We start from the raw sequence: 22,195 nt of genomic DNA, 5'->3' as shown, positions 1-22,195 counted from the left end.
GTTGTATACATGGCTCCCCTGCTCCCATCTTGTATGCATAGCTCGGCTCCCCCCTCCCATTCTTGTATGCATGGCTACCCTGTCCCATCTTGAATGCATGGCTCGGCTCCGCTGGGCTTCCCCGTTCTCCTCTGTCATACTTACCCTCCTTGCACCATCGCTGAACGTCCGTGCATCTCTATCCCTGCGTGTCAGCTACTTCCTGTGCCAACTGGTCACGTGGTACAGCTCATTAAGGTCATTAATATGCGCTCCACGCCTATGGGAGTGGAGTCGCATCCATATTCATGACCTTAATGAGCGGTACTGCTCAGCCCAGGAAGAAGCTGCCGTGCCGTGACAGAGATGCAGCGACGGAGGGTGAGTATTGAATTCATCTGGAAGCTCGCGACTACAGCTGTCACTGTGCTACAGCTGCCGGCTCCCTGTGTGTTGCAGTATTCAGATGATGAATGCTGACTGCGTACATGCGCCCCGGTGATAATGATCCACCAGGGCAGGCACCTACAGTGTGCTCTGAGCCGTGGCGCCACGGATCGGCAAAAAAACTCCCAACGGCCCGCTCCTGGTCCGTGGACCGGTGGTTGGGTACCCCTGGCCTAGACAAAGCCCAGAGCTTAATCCAATTAAGAATCTGTGGTCAGAGTTGAAGATTGCTGTTCACCAGAGGAAACCATCTAACTTGAAGGTACTGAAGCAGTTTTGCCTTGAGAAATGGACAAAAATCCCAATGGCAAGATGCGGAAAGCTCATAGAGACTTATCCAAAGCGACTTGCTGCTGTAATTGCCGCAAAAGGAGGGAGGCTCTACAAAGTACTGACTTGGGGGGGGGGGGGGGGGGGGGGGTGAATAGTTATGCACTATTTTGTCCTATTTGTTGTTTGCTTCACAAGAAAAAGAAAAACTAATGTGCACAGCTGTAGGCATGCTGTTTACATGAACTGTTGCAAACCCTCAAAATCACAGTGAAATTCCAGTTTGTGAAGTAGTCAAATACAAAAATGCTAGGGGGTGAATAGTTTTGAAAGTGTGAACAAATATTGGTAGTTGAAATGACTTGAGACAAATGTATTAATAGGAACATACCCCTTAAGAAATTTGAAGTCTGTTTAATTTTCTGGCTATTGCAAAATTAAATCTGTGAGCAGGTATAGATTTGCCCAAAAGTTTCCATGATTTCCTGTTCTACCTAACACCTTCAGCCTGAGCCTGTTTTCACCTTCTTTGACCAGGCCAAGTTTTACAATTCTGACCAGTGTCACTTGATGCAGTAATAACTTTGGAACACTTCATATCCCAGTGATTCTGAGATTGTTTTTTCTTGACATATTGTACTTTATGATAGTGGTAAATTTAGGCCAATTTTATGTGAAAATATCAGAATTTTGGGAAAATTTAGAACATTTTCAACTTCCAAATTTTATATTTTTAAACCAGTTAGTCATGCTGTACAAAATTATTAATATTTCTCATATGTCTTTTACATCAGCATCATTTTTAAAACATTTTTTTTTTCATTAGCAAGTTAGAAGGGTTAAAAGTTTCACCAATTCTCATTTTTTCAACAAAATGTACAAAACTATTTTTTGGTGACCACATCACATTTGAAGTAACATTGAGGGGCAGAAAATACCCCAAAGTGACACCATTTTTAAAACTGCATCCTTCAAAGTACTCAATACCATATTCAGAAATGTATTACCCCTTTAGACACTTCACATGAATTAGGGCAATATGCAAGGAAAAAATCTTTTCCCACAGAAATGTTGCTTTAGCCTCAAATTTTCACAAGGATTACCGGAGAAAATGCAACATAAAATTTGTTGTGCAATTTCTCCTGAGTACACTGATACCCCATAGCTGGTGGAAAACTACTGTTTTGGTGCACGACAGTGCTTGAAAATGGAAGCCACGCCATTACACTTTTGGAGCGCAAAATTGGCTGGTATAGTTGACAGATGCCATGTTGCGTTTGCAGAGCCCTGAAGTGCCTAAATAGTGGAAGCCTCCCACAAGTGACCACAGTTTGGAAAACACACACCTCTAAGAACTTATCTAGCTGTATGGTGAGCACCTTAAACCCTAGGTGCTTCACAGAATTTTATTGAAAGGATTGTCTGGTCCAAATCGATAAGTCTGCAGTAACTTTGTGTGACTGTAAACTTATGAATCCCCTCCCCAGCGCACTCATTGTGCGCTGCGGGGATTTGACGATTTCTGACCCAGTACTGGAGGGTATGTGTGCATTATGCATACTCCCGGCCATTGGGCGCAGCCTCGCTTCCATACACTTGTATGGAGCAAGATCACTCCCTCTAGTCAGCCACACTCACTGGCCTCTTGCGTCACTAGATGGGGCATGGCCTCGGTCTATACAAGTGTATTGAGCAAGGTCACGCCCACTAGACAGGCTCTGACCTGGAGTATGTATAACTCATACATACCCTCCGGTCCCATGTTAGAAACTGGCGAATCCCCGCTACGTGCAGTGCACCAATATCCTATATGTGGTCAAAAACTACTTTTCAGGCACAGTGCAAAGCTCAGGTGAGAAGTAGCACTATATTGCAGTACAGATTTTGCTGGAATGATTTGCGAGTGCCATTTCACGTTGGCAGAGCCCCTGAGGTGCCAGCATAACAGAAACCCCCATAAGTGACCCTGTTTTACAAACTACACCCTTCAGTTATTTCATCTAGGTGTACAGTGAACAAATTGATATCAAAGGTGTGTCACAACATTTTATACTATCGGGTGATTAAAAAATAATTACATTTTTTACCAGTAAAATATTGTTAGCCCCAAGTTTTTATTTTTCAAAAGGGAAAATAGGAGAAAATGGACCATATAATCTGTTACACAATTTCTCCTAAGTTAGCCAATATCCCATACTTTATCTGAAACTACTTTTCAGGCACAGCGCAAAGCTCAAAAGTGAAGACGCACTATATTGAAATGCAGATTTTGCTGGAATGGTTTGCTGGGGTCATGTGACATTGGCAGAAAATCTAAGGTGCCAGAACAGCAGAACCCATCAGTAAGTGACCCCATTTTACAAACTGTACTCCTCAGTGAATACATTTAGTGATGCTTTGAGGATATTGATATCACAGAATGTTTAACCATTGAGTGGTAAAGAACTAATAATTACATTTTTATCACCAAAATACTGTTTTAGCCCCATTTTCACAAGAGGAAATAGGTAAAAAGGCCCCATAATTTGTTACACAATTTCTTTTGAAAAAGGCAATACCTCATATAACGCTGCACAGTATTGTTTGGCAAAACAGTGGTGCTTGGAGGGAAGGAGCGCTATTTGACTTTTGTAACACTGATTTTCCTAGAATAGTTTGTGGATTCCATGTACAGAGCCCCTGATGTGCCTAAACAGTAGAAACCCCCCTCAACTGACCCCTTCTTGGAATTTACACCCCTTTGGGAATTCATCTACAGATATAGTGGCTATTTTGACTCTATGGGCGTTTTCCAGAATCAAACATGCAGTGAAAGTTGCAGACCGAAAATTTAAAATACGCCATTGTAGCGCTACCACATTTTGCCAAACGTGTGCTTGTGGAGCCACACACCTGTAAATTAAGTGCATTCACCGCACTACGTTAATGTCAAACATGTGAAAGCTAACAGCAGTTTAGGCACATTATGGTGCTCAGAAAGAAGGGGGGCCTTTGGATTTCTTAACACAGATTTTGCTAGGTGGGAGCCATGATGCTGTTCCAGAGCCTTTGTGCTACCAGTAATTTTGACACCACTCATATTTCTGTTAGCAGGTGATGGACCTGAGTGGGGACTTGTTTTTTGTGAGTTGAATTAAAGCTTTTATTAGTGGTACAGAATATTCTGGATCAGTTCACATTTATCCTGTGCTCTACCCTGAGTACTTACATCAGGGTTTCCATTGAAATCTCTGAAATACGCGATTCAGATGAAACCTTCAACACATCCATTCACTATAATGAGGCAGCGGTGTTACCTTGCACTTTGCTTGGCCTCTGTTCAGTGGTGTCCGTCTTTTCAGAGGTGCACAAAACTGTGGCTGACGAAGCTTTTCTGAAAAAAAAGACGGACACTGCCGGATCCTAGGCCAAACGGTGTCTACAGTCTCTCCATTTGCCTCATAGGAAATCTTCCATTGTTGGTTTCCATCTGAATCACATATTTCAGGGACATGGAAACCCTGGTGTAAGCAATAAGCGTGCATTATAAATGTCAGACGAGCCACACTGTAATCTTTGGAGGCACAATAAACAAAACAGCCGGTCAAGAATTTAGTTCTGTTTATTTTGTACTCCATTCCTTGTGCGGTATAAGTGATTAGACGGCTTTGTTATTCGGATCACTGTGATTACAGTATTGACAAGATTAATATTGATTTTTTTATATTTGGCTGCTTTCACACACTAAATGGTTTTTTTTAACAAAAAAAAATAAATTAATCACCATATTTTGAGAGCTATAATTTTTCTATATTTCTACCGACGGAGTCATGTGAGGGCTTGTTTTTGAGGGACGAGTTGACAATTTTATTGGTATAATTTTTGGTGACATACCATTTTGTTTATCAGTTTCTATTTCGATTTTCGGAAGGCAAAATTAACAAAAAACAGCATTTAAGGGATAGTTTTGGTTTTGCTTTTTTGATGCCCTTCACTGTGTAGTAAAAGTGATTAAAAAATGATCTATAAGGTTGTCTATGTTTTGCCGCTTTTATACAATTAAAACAATTACTGTATATAGAAAAAATTAGTTGTTTTTGCATCGTTTTGCATAGATGAGAGCTATAATTTTTTTATTTCTCCGCTAATGGATGCGTATAGTGGCATGTTTTCTGCAGGACAAGATGACGTTTTCAACAATAACATTTGTATTCTACGTTCATCTATTTTATCACGTTTTATTCCACTTTTTGCTCGGGATTTGATGAAAAGCATTTTTTTTTGACGGGTTTTTATGATGTTCACTAAAAGGGTTAACTAGTGTGGCAGTCTTATAGATCAGGTTGTTTCAGATGCAGCAATACCAGATATGTGTACTTCTTTGTTGGTATATTTTTTCTTGTTTTTGTTCTTTAGCTTGTGATTTAAAAATATATATATATATATTTTTACAAAATTTTTAAATGTATTCATTTATTTTTTTTACTTAGTACCTTTTTGGGATTTTAACTCTTATTACTCTGATCATTGGTATAATGCATTGCAATACATTACTTGTCAGTCCAGCACTGACAGAAGCCTCATAGACCATGTTTCAGGCATGGTCTAAGTAGGCCTCTGTAGCTGACAAATCAGGAATTCATCATTTGACCATCTGCTTTCATGGCAACAATTGGGCCATCGGAATGGCGTCAGGGGGGTGGCGATTGGTGGGAGCGGGAACCACCTCCCTCTCCTAACCTTGTAAATGCTGCGATTGCAATTGATCACGGCATTAACAGGGTTAAACAGACAGATACGGTGTGGGCACCACTCCTGGCTGTGACAGGGAGGTCTCGGTTAAGACTTAAGCTGAGCTCCTGGCGCCAATCCCTCTGGCACATCTCCTGTACCTGTACGATCACCATGACGTACCGATACGTCCATTTGCGGGAATGCAACGCAAAATATGACATACTGGTACATCATATGTCATGAAGGGGGTAAAGTACCACTCTAGTGTTTTTTTTTTTTTATTTCAGCAGTGGACTGGTACTACTAACGCGAGATCCATGCACCTAATATTATATTCGCCCTTGTGAAGAATATGGAGATATAATTTAATGTCAATCATTTGTATCCTTTGTGGCATGGAATTATAAAACTCCCTTCAGTGTGCAGCTGTAAAAGAACACCTAGACCTTCTTCAGTGTGCAGCTAACTCAACAGAGGCTCCAAGCCTCAAAGGCTGTGAGTGACCTATCTCACACCTTGACCAGCCCAGAGCGGGGCAAAGGCTTACCTGTAATAGAGTCCTGCTGAAGCTGCAAACACCTTCTAGAACATTACAAAAACATAATTCAATAAGGAGTTATGGCGATACTATACTTCCCAGTCATAAATCGTGTATATCTCCAAAATCCTCAGAACATGGCAAACTCCCGACTGGGTCTCGACACGTTCTAGGACCCAGGGGTATGGAGGTGCATAGAACAGCTAATAGAAACCAGATAGCAAAGCTATGTTTGGTCTTAATGTATAGCAGGGGCTTGGCTGGATCCAATGGCATCAAAACCGCATCCCTAGGACAGTCTATTAAAGAATTAGGAACCATCTTAGCTTTTGGAGTTTATAACTGCAGAGGCAAGCGGAGGGGATTTAGGTTCAGCCCAGAGGGCTGGAGGAGAGTGACCCATAGGACATAAAAGCTAGTGTAAGACTAAGAGGTCTCTCTCTGGTATGCTTGGTGGTCACTTTAAAAGTGGAGGTTGCGTTGAGTAACATGCTGAGAAGGGACCAAGGTGACAGCTGGCAGCCCATGCACCTTGCGCCGCAGCACACACATGGTTGAACATCAACCTGAAGATTGACATATATTCAGCTTATATCTTTTGTCCTACCACTATCTGTAGTTGCATATCTTATTATTGTGTATATGTAACCATTGTGTATATAGTGTATTGTCTTTTGTACCCTTAAGGCGATTAAATGTATAATTTAACCTTAGGCTGCTCTTTTATCTCAATCCACACATCTGTTTCTCGGTTTAACTTTCCATGCAAATGGGGCTGGTTCCTGGTCCGATATAATCCCATTAACAGGCCTTGCTTATATCTAATGTGGAACTGGTGGCAGTCCTGCCAGGGGCAGAGCTGTTTCACTGGTGCTAGTGAAAGGGGCTTCTCCGCCTGTCAGGGTTGTGAGAGAGTGTGATGCCATGTCAGTAACTGTGTGGGCCACATCCTCTCACTCCCTGTGCCTCCCTGGGCCCATGTGGACAGGGTGCATCTGTGTAAAACTGTTCCAAGTTCACCTTGTGTGTCCCCAGGGGGTGCTGAATGTTACATTGGTGGATGTGGGAACACCTCATTGCGTGATCCACCTGACATAATAGTGATGTCAGGCGGGTGGTGAGGTGCGGGTTCATCACGTAGGGGCAGCGGTGGGATTCTGGGTGATCTCTCCAGTGTCATCCTTCACACCCTCTCCATCTTCAGCTGTTCCTGACATTCCTTTGGCCCCACTACGCCATCTTGTGACTGCAACTTTTGACTGACCAGAAGTCATAAGTAACAGAAGCTCTTAATGCAAGTCTTTAACAGTCAGAATAATGCTATCATAGACTTGTATTGAACAGTGACCCCCAGATCGCTGCAGTAGGTCACAAACTGCTGGAGACTGACTGGAGCAGCACTGATAAAAGAGGATGACGGTGGCAGGTAAGTATGAGGCTAGGGGCAGGAACCTTACATTAGTAGCACCACTTAAGCACTGCAGTAAAAAAAATGCTGGAGTGGTGCTTTAAGAAATATGGCCCAAGTACACATCCTTGGAGAGTACCTCCACTTTCCAGGTAAATTTAAACTATTTGCCTTATATTGATTTGTTATCTGTACATACACACGAGTATGAAATTACACTGTGTTCCAAATTATTATGCACAAAGAGTTTAGGAGTGATAAGGTTAGAATTTTTTGGTTTGTCATTTAAACTCATTGATGGTGATGTGTGTCAGGGCTCTTTATATCACTGAAAGCAATTGCAGATACCTGTGCGAATTAGTTTGGCAGGTGTGTCCAAATAAAGGCAAGACTACTTACGAAGGCTGTTCCACATTATTAAGCAGCCTACATTTTTGGCCAAAATGGGGAAGAAAAAGGATGTGTCGGCTGCTGAGAAGCAACAAATTGTGGAGTATTTAGGTCAAGGCATGACTACAATCAACATTGCCAAGACACTTCATCATGATCATCGCACAATCAAGAAGTATGTAGCTGATTCCCAGCACACACGTGTGCGTGCTGATAAGGAAAAATTGAGGACTCTTTCCAACAGGCAATTGCGTAAGGTTAAAAGAGCAGCTGCAAAAATGCCTTGTCATAGCAGCAGACAAGTTTTTGAAGCTGCTGGTGCCTCCAGTGTCCCCAGAACAACAAGATGCAGGGTCCTTCAGAGGTGCGTAACCCATCCTGTCGACCACCTCTATCCACTGCAACAAGCAGAAACGGCTCCAGTGGGCCAAACGATACATGGAGACTGACTTCCAAACTGTTTTGTTCACCGATGAGTGCCGTGCAACGCTCGATGGTCCAGATGGATGGAGTGGAGGATGGCTGATTGATGGACACCCCATGAAAACACGGCTAAGGCGCCAACAATGAGGAGGTGGAGTAATGTTTTGGGCTGGAATCATGGGGAGAGAGATTGTCGGCCCCTTTATGATCCCTGAAGGGGTAAAGATGAACTCCATAATCTATGTGGAGTTTCTAAAAACACTTCCTGCCATGGTTCAAGAGGAAGAACCGTGCTTTCTGCAGCAAGATCATTTTCATGCATGATAATGCACCGTCTCATGCTGCAAAAAACACATCTGCATCTCTGGCTGCTATGGGCATAAAAGAGGACAAACTTATGGTGTGGCCACCATCTTTCCCTGGCCTCAACCCCATTGAGAACCTCTGGAGCATCATCAAAAGGAGTGTCTATGATGGCGGGAGGCAGTTCACATCTAAGCAAGAGCTCTGGGAGGGTATTCTGTCCACATGCAAAACAATTGATGCAGAAACCATCCAACCATCCACTGACAAATTCAATGGACGAGAGAGTTCAGAAGCTTATTTCGAACAAGGGGTCCTATGTGCAAATGTAACATCACCTAAAATAAAGTTTTCACTTGAAAACTGTTTGATTTCATTTTGTAATAAGCTGATAATGCTTATAACTTCACAATTGACCATTTTGTTGTTCAAAATAAAATAAAAAAGGTTGAAAACTCTGCTGTGCATAATAATTTGGAACATGCATTTTGAGTGTTTATTTTTTTTAAAAAGATACTGTTTTCATAGGCAGTTTGTTCCAAAACATTGCAATTATACTAGAATAGTAGATGACTGGAAAATAACAATGACTGCAATTCAGATAGGTAATTTAGAGAAAATATGAGGAAATATTATTTGCATAATAATTTGGAACACAGTGTATAGTGTAATATCAAACACTTTCTTTAACAGTATATTAGCTGACAATAATTATTAATTCACATTATGAGTAGTGATGAGCGAGTATACTCATTGCTCGGGTTTTCCCGAGCAAGCTCGGGTGATCGAGTATTTGTTAGTGTTATGAGATTAAGTTTTCATCTCCGCAGTTGAATGATTTACAGCTATTAGCCAGTCTGAGTACATGTGGGGGTTGCATGGTTGCTAAGTAATCCCCACATGTAATCAAGCTGGCTAATAGCTGTAAGGCAGGCGTCACACTGGTGTTTTAAACGGCCGAGTGCAATGCGATAAAAAAATCGCATTGCACTCGGACCAATGTTCAGCTATGGGGCAGCTCCCACCAGCCGACTTTTTGTCGGCAGGTTTCCTCGGTCCGAGACAATCGCAGCATGCTGCGATTGTCTCGGACCGAGGAAACTCTCGGCTCACTCACACCCATATAAGCCTATGGGTGCGAGTGAGACAACGCACATTACTTGGATATCATCCGAGTGATGTGCGTTATATGCGGACCCCAGCAATGGAGGAGATGGAGAAATTCATTTCTCCGCCTCCTCCGCAGCTGTTCTCAGATCCTCCCTGTGCGAGAGAATCGGAGCACAGACGCAAGACACTCAGCTCCTGCTCTGCTGCTCTCGCATCGGATGCAATATGCCAGTGTTACGCCGGCCTATATCATTCAACTGCAGCGATGAAAACTTAATCTCCGAACACTAACAAATACTCGGAGATCACCAGAGCGTGCTCGTGAAAACCCGGGCAACGAGTACACTCGCCATCACTAATTATGAGCTCTTCAAGGTAAAGGAGACACTAGTACTTTCTATAATGTGATTTTAGAGGGAATCTGTCAGCAGGTTTTTGCTATGTTATCCGGAAGCAGCATAATGGAGAGTCTGAGGGCCTGATCCCAGAGATGTGTCACTTATTAGGCTGCTTGTTGCAATGTCAATAAAATCAGTGTTTTATTATCTGGAGATGATCACTAGAGGACTAGGTGTCTTGTGCCTCCTAGTCAACTTCTATGTGTAAACCCACCACACCGATTGGCAGATTTGTGCATACATTATACATTGACAGAAACTTTCTAATCCATGGTGTGGTGAGGTTATACTGCACATAATTCGGTATTCTGAGCACTGCTAGACCTTTAGATCTACAGCAGAGAAAACCGCAATTGTATCATAATGACAGCATGCAGAGCAGCAAGTATCTCATTGCTGGGGTCTCAGGGCCTATATTATGTTGCTCTCGGATTAAATAGCAAAAACATGGTGATTAACCCCTTCATGACCTTGGGATTTTCCGTGTTTCCGTGTTCATTTTTCGCTCCCCTCCTTCCCAGAGCCATAACTTTTTTATTTTTCCGTCAATATGGCCATGTGAGGGCGTATTTTTTGCGAAACAAGTTGTACTTTTGAACAACATCATTGGTTTTACCATGTCGTGTACTAGAAAACGGGAAAAAAAAAATCCAAGTGCGGTGAAATTGCAAAAAAAGTGCAATCCCACACTTGTTTTTTGTTTGTCTTTTTTACTAGGTTCACTAAATGCTACAACTGACCTGCCATTATGATTCTCCAGGTCATTACGAGTTCATAGACACCAAACATGTCTAGGTTCTCTTTTATCTAAGTGGTGAAAAAAAATTCCAAACTTTTGCTCAAAAAAAAAAAAAAAATTGCGCAATTTTCCGGTACCCGTAGCGACTCCATTTTTCATGATCTGGGGTCGGTTGAGGGCTTATTTTTTGCGTGCCGAGATGGCATTTTTATTGATACCATTTTGGTGCAGATACGTTCTTTTGATCGCCCATTATTGCATTTTAATGCAATGTCGCGGCGACCAAAAAAAACGTAATTCTGGCATTTCGATTTTTTTTTTCGCTACGCCGTTTAGCGATCAGGTTAATCCTTTTTTTTTATTGATAGATCGGGCGATTCTGAACACAGCGATACCAAATATGTGTAGGTTTGATATTTTTGTTTTTTGATTTATTTTGAATGGGGCGAAAGGGGGGTGATTTAAACTTTTATATTTGTTTTTATTTTTTTCACATTTTTTTTAACTTTTTTACTTTTGCCATGCTTCAATAGCCTCCATGGGAGGCTAGAAGCTGGCACAACTCGATCGCCTCTGCTACATAAGCAGCGATCATCAGATCGCTGCTATGTAGCTTAACCCCTTCATGACCTTGGGATTTTCCGTTTTCCCGTGTTCGTTTTTCGCTCCCCTCCTTCCCAGAGCCATAACTTTTTAATTTTTCCGTCAATTTGGCCATGTGAGGGCTTATTTTTTGCGAAACAAGTTGTACTTTTGAACGACATCATTGGTTTTAGCATGTCATGTACTAGAAAACGGGAAAAAAATTCCAAGTGCAGTGAAATTGCACAAAAAGTGCAATCCCACACTTGTTTTTTGTTTGGCTTTTTTGCTAGGTTCACTAAATGCTAAAACTGACCTGCCATTATGATTCTTCAGGTCATTACGAGTTCATAGACACCCAACATGTCAAGGTTATTTTTTATCTAGGCGGTGAAAAAAAATTGCAAACCTTGCTAAAAAAAAAAAAAAAAAAAAAAGCCATTTTCCGATACCCGTAGCGTCTCCATTTTTCATGATCTGGGGTCGGTTGAGGGCTTATTGTTTGCGTGCCGAGCTGGCGTTATTAATGATACCATTTTGGTGCAGATTCGATCTTTTGATCGCCCGTTATTGCATTTTAATGCAATGTTGCGGCGACCAAAAAAACGTAATTCTGGCGTATCTAATTTTTTTCTCTCTACGCCGTTTAGCGATCAGGTTAATCCTTTTTTTTTATTGATAGATCGGGGCGATTCTGAACGCGGTGGTACCAAATATGTGTAGGTTTGATTTTTTTTTTTATTGATTTATTTTGAATGGGGCGAAAGGGTTAAATCACGTAAAAAACTGGCGTGGGCTCCCACACAATTTTCTCCGCCAGAGTGGGAAAGCCAGTGACTGAGGGCAGATATTAATAGCCTAGAGCGGGACCATGGTTATTGCCCCCCCTGGCTAAAAACATCTGCCGCCAGCCACCCCAGAAAAGGCGCATCTGTAAGATGCGCCTATTCTGGCACTTAGCCTCTCTCTTCCCACTCCTGAGTAGCGGTGGGATATGGGGTAATAAAGGGTTAATGTCACCTTGCTAATGTAAGGGTACTGTCACACAGTGCAATTTTGATCGCTACGACGGTACGATTCGTGACGTTCTAGCGATATCGTTACGATATCGCAGTGTCTGACACGCAGCAGCGATCAGGGACCCTGCTGAGAATCGTACGTCGTAGCAGATCGTTTGGAACTTTCTTTCTTCGCTTGATCACCCGCTGACATCGCTGGATCGTTGTGTGTGACAGCGATCCAGCGAGGTGTTCGCTTGTAACCAGGGTAAACATCGGGTAACTAAGCGCAGGGCCGCGCTTAGTAACCCGATGTTTACCCTGGTTACCAGCGTAAACGTAAAAAAACAAACAGTACATACTCACATTCCGGTGTCTGTCCTCCGGCGTCTCAGCTTCTCTGCACTGTGAGCGCCTGCCGGTCGGAAAGCGCCGAGCACAGCGGTGACGTCTTGCGTCACCGCTCTGCTTTCCGGCTATGGTGCTTACACAGTGGAGAGAAGCAGAACGCCGGGGGACAGACACCGGAATGTAAGTATGTACTGTTTGTTTTTTTTACGTTTACGCTGGTAACCAGGGTAAACATCGGGTTACTAAGCGCGGCCCTGCGCTTAGTAACCCGATGTTTACCCTGGTTACCCGGGGACTTTGGCATCGCTCCAGCGCCGTGATTGCAAAGTGTGACCGCAGTCTACGACGCTGGAGCGATAATCATACGATCAGTGCGACGTCACGGATCGTGCCGTCGTAGCGATCAAAATTGCACTGTGTGACAGTACCCTAAGATGACATTAAGCCTGGTTAATAATGGAGAGGTGTCAATAAGACACCTCTCCATTATTAATCCAATATTAATAAAGGGTTAAAAAAAAACACACAGACACACATTAGGAAAAAAGTATTTTAATGAAATACACATGGTGTTGTAATAGTTTTATTAAATGCTCAATCCAAATGACAACCCTTATCTTCTGAAAAAACTTAACGGTTCGGTAAGGCTACGTTCACACTTGCGTACCGGGGCTTTGCGGATGAAGCTCCACCCACTTCCGCTCTTCTTCCGTTTAGGTCTGCCTTCTTCTGCATGCATCTTGCATACCTATCTTTACCATTGGGCACACAGGACATGCGGATGTATGCGGATGCGTCGTTTGTTGCGTTCCCATGCGGTCAGCGGGCGCGTCAAATGACGCATCCGCATACAACCCAATTTTAAAGATAGGTACGCAGGACCAATGCAGAAGTGTGAACATAGCCTAAGACAAGCATATTGTATGCACGTGTGCTCTCCATGTTAATATCGGAGAGCACTCAAACCAGTGTTATTCATTTAGGACTTGTCAGATGATTATTTATTTATTTTTAACATGGACTGTGTGTCCATGTGAAATAAGAATAGCAACATGCACTGTATTTTGGGGGGTTAGATGCACTTTTCCCCAAAATTTGGAGCGAGATCTCTGCGCAATGAAATAAAGAGATACTGAGGGCACTACAAAATGAAAAATGTGATCAATGGCCACACACTTAGTGAGCACAAACAACTGGAAAAAAAGAAGTGTGTAAAAATGTCAAAGGTCACCAAGATATACAAAATGAAATACATTTATTAAAGTACAAATATATAAGAATGACAAAAACACATGTAAAAACAATTAAAACAGCCCAGAGGCTGGATTATGTAACAAATGGAGGACCATATAAGGACCATCCAGACCCCTCCACTTTGTATACCGGGGGTATATTATAAGTAAAATGGAATCAAGCTATCCTGAGAAAATAGCCATGCAAGCAGTATAACAGACAATATAATGCAAAATCAAGCACTTTAAATATGAACAGATACTGTACATAATAGTCCATATTGAATAAGCCCCAAAGAAATATTAAAGGGGTACAAAAAGAAATCTTGTGATATCCCAATGTAAAGGATGAAATAAATACAATAGGGCGACAAAAAGATCCCAGGAGAACAAGGCTGTATAAGGCCGGTTGGCAAGTGAGTCAAATGAAAGTCACTCGCTCACAACATATTGCATAGAGGAAAGAACCCCTCCCGTATCGCCACAGAGCGTGGCTTCCTCAGGGGAAAATAGATCTCAATCTGCACATGCGCTGCCTCCAGCGGCCATTTTCCTGAAGCCCACTGCAGGGAAATCAGTGGGAAAGTGGGGGACTCCACTCAATGTCGACATTTTCTGACAGCCCAGGGCCTGAAGCCTCGCAGTGGCGGGACAGAACCCCCTCCCCACCGGGGCCCACAGCATCTCCCCACTCCTGCTGACAGTTTCCTGCAGCAGGGATCCTGCCTACTGTGACCCCGCTCCACCGCAACTGCCCCGGCAAGCTACAGTAAAATCGGACTATAAGACACTACCATTTTATTTTGAAAAATTATTTTCCCATTTTCCTCCCCAAAATTTGTGGTGCATCTTATGGTCCGGTTTGTCTTATACTTTGCAAAATATGGTACTTCTATATCTCGGATGAGACTCAACTATTCAAATCTATGGGTGTACAAAAATCAGATCCAATACAGATCATCTGGATTCAATTTGAGTTTTACAAATAAATTGTAGTTATCAAAAATAGAAAAGTGTATTTGGGCTTGTAAATTTTATTTACTTTTGATGTATAAAAACAGATGCCATTTGGATGTAAAAATGGACATAGAAATGACACACAGATGGAATATGGATGATAATAACAGATGAAAATCATCCATTTTTTTATGAAAATAGGATTTTTCATACTCTTTTCTAAATCTGGCTTAAAAGTATATTCTCATGTAGCAGATTTGTAGAAATCTTTGCTTGTCTTTCATCTCAATGCAGTTAATAGAAATCGTAATAAAGGTAGTTTCCAGCTCACCGTTGATTTTTTTCCTTTGCAGTCTGGAACACAGAGAGCGGTTCTGCCACAACGCAGTGGTATGAACAAGGATCATTTCAGCCCGACAGACATGAAATCTTCTTTTATTTAGGTAAATATAGGATAAAAGACATATAATAAAACATTTGCATTAAGGTAATGAAGACATCTACGTGCTACCCTTAATCATGATGCTTTACTCCTCAATAAAGTCTAGCATCCTGATTAGGAGTGCTACAGGCACCTGAAACATGTAGATGTCTTCACTACCTTAACATGAATTCTTTATTATATGTTCTTTGTCTGTTACTTACCTAAATAAATGAAGATTGCATGTCTGTCAAGTTGGATTCAACCTTTCCATAATTAATAGAAATCCATATGTTTCCTGCCAATACAACCCCATACATATGAGTTGGCCAGATTATGAGTTGCTAAATTTTCTGCCACAAATTGGATGTATGAGAATATACCCAACCAAAATTCCACATAGCCAAGAACACGGTAGCCACAGAAGGATACAGAAAGTTGGAGCAAAATGGTAAAGTGTGTGTAAAATAATATATGTACTGTAATGGCCAAGCAATGCACACAAGCCTAAATTTATCATTTCCATTATTTGTAAAATAGTAGGCTAGAGATGTGCAAGATACACTGTAATTGAAGCAGGAGCAATTGAGGGCTCGACTATATTCACAAAATGTGATTACACTACGGATTTTGTACTCAGTTTTCCAAAATTGCGGTAGAAATGCATAGGTTGCACTGGCATTTTTGAAAATGTTGTCTTTGTGCTAATGAGGCTAAATAAATAACTAAACTCATGGAATGTTGTTTTCAAGTATAATAATAATAATTATTTAATTATATAGCACCATTGGTTCCATGGTACTGTACATAAGAATAGGATAAGTGATGTTATTACCCGTGTGGGGAAGTTTGTAGGTCACCCACACTTGTGCTGATTGCTTCTACAGGATGATACATGCTGTTTATAGCAATGAGTATTCTCCGTGCACAAGGGAGGCTATCCTGCTCTACATCAGGGATAATAACAGGTGACGACTTTAATATTTAGAAAGTCTGGGGTATGTACTTCCATTAAGTTTGTGTTTTTTCTTTACGTAATCACCTGTTTTCATTTTTTTTTGTTTATTGCTCAAATGGATATTTTGAACTGAATCATAGGTCATGAGTTTCATAGAAAAAAATTAATTATTAAATAACGCTACAGGCAAATTCGACACAGGACCCGAGGGGGTCCATGACACCAGGACCCCCCCAAAAAAAAATCAAAGGGAGAATCCCTGTGCTACATAGTGCCCCTCAGGGCTCTTACATTCATTTACTGATTCTAAATCAAATACTGAATGTGTGTGCTGCGCTGTACAGTACATGGTAATAATAACAATAATTTTTATTTATATAGCACCAACATATTCCGCAGCACTTTACAATTAAGCGGGGGACATGTACAGATAAATTCAATACAAGTTAAGACAATTTAAACAGTGACATTAGGAGTGAGGTCCGTGCTCGCAAGCTTACAATCTACAAGGAAATGGGGGGACACAATAGGTGAAAAGTGCTTGTTATTTCAGGTCTGGCAATTATAATACATAGGGATTTTCATACAAAGCTGCATGGTCCGGTCATCAGACTGTGTGTTTAAGTGCAATAGTCAAGTATCAAGTGCAGTTATGTGCATGGAGGGTGTGGAGACAGATGAATAGTAGGGTGCAGATTCAGAATAATATTTGGAAGGAGGGAACAGGGCAAAGTTAGTTTACTGAGTAGTTGATGTGGTAGGCTTGTTTGAAGAGATGGGTTTTCAATGCGCACTTGAATAGGTCGGGGCTAGGTATCAGCCTGATCGTCTGGGGAAGTGCATTCCAGAGAGCTGGCGCAGCACGAGAGAAGTCTTGGAGACGGAGGTGCGAGGTTCGGATTACAGGGGATGTTAGTCTTAGGTCGTTTGTAGAACGGAGGGCACGTGTAGGGCGATAGACAGAGATGAGAGAGGAGATATAAGGCGGTGCAGAACTGTGGAGAGCTTTGTGGGTGAGAGAAATGAGTTTATACTGGACCCTGTAGCGAATGGGTAGCCAGTGTAATGACTGGCACAAGATGGAGGCATCGGTGAAGCGGCTGGACAGAAATATGACCCTGGCTGCCGCATTCAAGATGGATTGGAGAGGAGAAAGTTTGGCAAGAGGGAGACCGATCAGAAGAGAGTTGCAGTAGTCCAGACAAGAATGAATAAGAGTGACAGTAAGAGTCTTAGCAGTTTCAAAGGTCAGAAAAGGTTGGATTCTGGAGATGTTTTTAAGATGCAGGTGACAAGAGCAAGTGAGTGATCGGATATAGGGAGTAAAGTTCGGTGTCGAATATGACCCCACGACAGAGAGCATGCTGCTTGGGAGTTATGGCTGAACCCACCAGGGTAATTTCGATGTTAGGTAGAGTGAGGTAGAGTGGAGAAACACAAGAAGTTCAGTTTTGGAGAGATTTTGTTTCAGATAGAGGGAGGACATGATGTTAGATACAGCAGACAGACAATCCTTGGTATTTTGAATTAGGGTAGGGGTGATGTCAGGGGAAGAAGTGTATAATTGGGTGTCGTCAGCATAGAGATGATACTGAAACCCAAATCTGCTGATTGTTTGTCCAATAGGGGCCGTGTATAGAGAGAAGAGGAGGGGCCTAGGACTTAGCCCTGAGGAACCCCGATAGTAAGGGGACGAGGAGAGGAAGAGGAGCCGGCAAAAGATACAGTGAAGGAGCGGTCATAGAGGTAGGAGGAGAACCAAGAGAGGGCTGTGTCCTAGAGGCCTATAGAGCGGAGCATAGTGAGGAGGAGCTGGTGATCCACAGTGTCAAATGCGGCAGAGAGATCCAGGAGAATCAGCAGGGAGCAATGACCTTTGGATTTAGCTGTTATTACATCATTAGAGACTTTAGAGTGAGGGCAGTTTCAGTGGAGTGTAAAGAGCGGAAACCAGATTGTAAGGGGTTGAGAAAAGAGTTATCCGAGAGATAGTGGATTAGACGGGAGTGGACCAAGCGTTCCAGGAGTTTAGAGATGAAGGAAAGGCTAGAGACAGTTCTGTAGTTAGCAGTGCAGTTCTAGTCCAGGGATGGCTTTTTAAGTAAAGGGGTTATGCTGGCATGTTTAAATGAGGGAAAGATACCTGAAGAAAGAGAGAGGTTAAATATTTTAGTCAGGTGAGTGGTGACCACTGGTGAGAGAGACTGCAGGAGATGTGAAGGAATGGGGTCACTGTTGCAGGTTGTAAGCCGAGCAGAAGCGAGGAGCTTGGAAACTTCTTCTGAAACAGGCTCTAAGATGTCTTGTGAGCTTGAGGTGCGGCAGGGAAGGGGATCTAGGCACTGAGGAGATTGGAATGAGATATCCTGATGGATGTGGTTGATTTTTTCTAGGAAATAAGTGGCCAGATCCTCACCGCTGAGTTGGTGATGGGGGCCTGTACTTTAGGTTTCAGGAGGGAGTTTAAGGTTTCAAAAGTCGTTTTGGGTTGTTGGATAGTGAGGTGATGAGGGTGGTGAAGTAGGATTGTTTGGCCAGATGAAGGGCAGAGTTATAGGTTTTGAGCATGAACTTATAGTGGATGAAGTCTTCTGCTCAGAGAGATTTTCTCCACTGCCGCTCTGCACACCTTGAGCAGCGCTGAAGAAAGCGTGTTTGCATTGTGTGCCAGGGCTGCCGTTGTCTGTGTCGGGTCTTTCTGTGTGTAGAAGGTGCTGCTTCATCTAGGGCATTCTTCAGTGTATTATTGAAGTGTGACAGTGCTAAGTCTGGACAGGAGAGGGAGGAGATGGGGCTAAAGATGTGTGGAGATTGTCCATAAGCTGCTGGGTATTAATGGTATGTGTATTCCGATAAGTGTGGTAAGTGTGGGTGTCCCCGGTGAGGAAACAATTCTTGACATAGAAGGAAAGAAGGTTGTGGTCCGAAAGCGGGAGAGGGGAGTTAGTAATGTCGTGCAGCGAGCCGGGACTGGAGAAAACCAGGTCCAGAGTATTCCCGTCCTCATGCGTAGGAGAATTAGTAAACTGTGAGAGGCCGAATGAAGAAGTTAGGGAAAGAAGATGAGAGGCAGATTGGGAGAGGGGATCATTGATGAAGATGTTAAAGTCTCCCATGATGAGCGTGGGGATGTCACAGGATAGAAAGTGAGTAAGCCAAGTGGCAAAGTGGTCTAGAAACTGGCGGGAGGAGCCTGTAGGGCAATAAACAACCGCCACTCACAAGGAGAAGGGCTTAAAGAGTCTGACGGCGTGGACTTCAAAGGAAGGAAATGTAAGTGAGGGAACCGGGGGGGATGACCTGGAAAGCCCATTGTGATGAAAGGAGGAAACCAACACCGCCACCCTGTCTGTTCTCAGGTCTGGCGGTATGTGAAAATTTCAGCCCACCAAACGAGAGAGCGGCAGCGGCGGTGGTGTCTGAGTGCTGGATCCATGTTTCTGTAATAGCCAGAAGGTTAAGGGAATTAGAGAGGAAAAAATCGTGAATGTAAGTTAGTTTGTTACACACAGACCGTGCATTCCAGAGAGCACATTGGAAAGCGATAGAAGGCATGCACTGAATGTTAATAAAATTTAGCAGTGTTTCTATATGCAGCTGGAGGAGAGTAATGTAAGCTGGTGGAGGGAGGCCCAGGGTTGGGGGAAATGCCGCCTGCAACTAGTAAAAGGAGAAAAACAGAAAGAGCAGGTGGTGGGATTTGTATGAACGTTTTGAGTGCTGCATGGAGGTATTGAATGGTTTGGAGTGGGTAAGAAATGTCAGTAGAGCCTCAGAGTTAGGCCGGAGTCACACTACAGCGAGATACGGCCGAGTCTCGCAGGTCAAAACCAAACTCTGGCACCGGCACTCCGGAGCGGAGCGTGCGGCTCCATGTATTGCTATGCGGCCGCACGCTCCGCTCTGGAGTGCCGGTGCCAGAGTTTGGTTTTAACCTGCGAGACTCGGCAGTATCTCGCTGTGTGTGATCCCGGCCTTATACATGGGAGAGGGGAGAAGGGAGGGGTGGATATGGAGAGAGTGCACAGAATGTGTTAAAGGGCGGGCGAGTTGTTAGAAAGCAGAAGTAAAAATAAATAAGCAGCAGATTTATATGATCAATGCATAATGTAGTACGACTGACCCAGAAGCATGTTTGTATGAAAAATGTATGCACCTTACCTGTCTTCTGCCCTGTCCAACTGCCATTGTATAACTGCCAAGCACTTTATCCTGTTACACTTAATATCTGTTGCACGCGTACTATCTCAACCAGATCTAAATATATATGAAATGAAATATCTGCTAGCATCAGGCACCAAATGGCCACAATCAGGGTATGTGCACACGTCCGGATTTCTTGCAGAAATTTCCTGAAGAAAACCGGAAATTTTCTGCAAGAAATCTGCTTTTTTTTTTTTTTTTGGGGGGGGGGGTTCTGTTTTTTTCGCGTTTTTTTAGCATTCTGCAAGCGTAATTAGCTTGCAGAATGTTAAAGTTTTCCAAGCGATCTGTAGCATCGCTTGGAAAACTGGCTGACAGGTTGGTCACACTTGTCAAACATAGTGTTTGACAAGTGTGACCATCTTTTTACTATAGATGCTGCTTATGCAGCATCTATAATAAAAGATAGAATGTTTAAAAATAATAAAACAAAAATGGTTATAGTCACCTGCAGGCGTCCGTTCCTATAAATGCCGGTGTGGTTCAGGACCTTCCATGACGTCGCGGTCACGTGAGCGGTCACATGACCGGTCTCGACCAATCACAAGACCGTGACGTCATCGCAGGTCCTTCACCGCACACCAGCTATAGAAACCGAAGCGGCAGCATGCAGCTGAGAGGCGGGAAGACATCGAAGGTGAGTATATGACTATTTTTTATTTTAATTCTTTTTTTTTGACCAATTATATGGTGCCCAGTCCGTGGAGGAGAGTCTCCTCTCCTCCACCCTGGGTACCAACCGCACATAATCTGCTTACTTCCCGCATGGTGTGCACAGCCCTGTGTGGGAAGTAAGCAGATCAATGCACTCCTAGGTGTGCGGAATCCCCTGCAATTCCGCATTTTAATGAACATGTTGCTTTTTTTTCCGCGATGCGATTTTTTTCGCGGAAAAAAAGGCTACATTTGCACAAAAAATGCGGAATACACTGAAAATAATGGGAGGCATATGTTAGCGTTTTTTTCGCGTTTTTATCACGCTTTTATAGCGAAAAAACGCGAAAAAAACACGAAAAATACTGAACGTGTGCACATGGCCTCAGTAATTAACCAATTAGCACAAGGCCAGAGCAGGCATTACTATGCAGGGTAAACAACCAATGCTGAACAAGGCCATAAAACAGTGGAAAAAAAAATAGCTTTGAACACTTTAAAGCAGAAACTATAAAGAGAGAAAAAAAAAAAGAACCAACACAGGAGTGATGGGTTAAATACTAGTTATGTGCGAATATACTCGTTACTCGAGATTTCTTGAGCATGCTCGTTGGTCCTCCGAGTATTTTTTAGTGCTTGGAGATTTAGTTTTTCTTGCCGCAGCTGAATGATTTACATCTGTTAGCCAGATAACCAGCCAGATATAAGTACATGTGGGGGTTGCCTGGTTGCTAGGGAATCCCCACATGTACTTATGCTGGCTAACAGATGTAAATCATTCAGCTGCGGCAAGAAAAACTAAATCTCCGAGCACTAAAAAATACTCGGAGGACCCCCGAGCATGCTCGAGAAATCTCGAGTAACGAGTATATTCGCTCATCACTATTAAATACCATGAAAAAATCTTGGTAGTTATGACTCAGTTCAATGGTAAATCATTAATTATCTTGCATTTCTCACTAGTAGGAGACACACACCCATATTGCATAAGATGCTACTACAAAAAGTAGTTGGATCTGCAGACAGGTTGTGCACATACAGATCACTGCCTGAAAACAAGTTTGATCACAGGAGAATGGCAGGTGAGTGTCAGCGCTGTCTGTGAAAGGAGACAAAGTATG

The 22,195-nt window shown here is 42.7% G+C and overlaps 2 protein-coding genes across 2 annotated transcripts in view; one reads left to right on the top strand and one right to left on the bottom strand.

The window, feature by feature from the left end:
- LOC143816558 (uncharacterized) overlaps positions 1 to 22,195 on the bottom strand; it is an 82,678-nt gene that overhangs the window by 37,394 nt on the left and 23,089 nt on the right. The gene's annotated exons all lie outside the window — the stretch shown is intronic.
- The window catches only part of GGACT (gamma-glutamylamine cyclotransferase), a 67,734-nt gene continuing 67,595 nt past the window's right edge, over positions 22,057 to 22,195 (top strand). Inside the window, exon 1 of the mRNA XM_077297082.1 lies at positions 22,057 to 22,156. Coding sequence (XP_077153197.1) covers positions 22,066 to 22,156 — 91 coding nt within the window. The 5' untranslated portion in view covers positions 22,057 to 22,065. The remainder of the gene's footprint in view (positions 22,157 to 22,195) is intronic.

The sequence above is a fragment of the Ranitomeya variabilis genome, chromosome 3 (genome assembly GCF_051348905.1).
Source record: "Ranitomeya variabilis isolate aRanVar5 chromosome 3, aRanVar5.hap1, whole genome shotgun sequence".
In the NCBI taxonomy this organism is placed as follows: domain Eukaryota; kingdom Metazoa; phylum Chordata; class Amphibia; order Anura; family Dendrobatidae; genus Ranitomeya; species Ranitomeya variabilis.
Note: the sequence above shows the minus strand (reverse complement) of the source record. Positions and strands in the feature narration are given on the sequence as shown.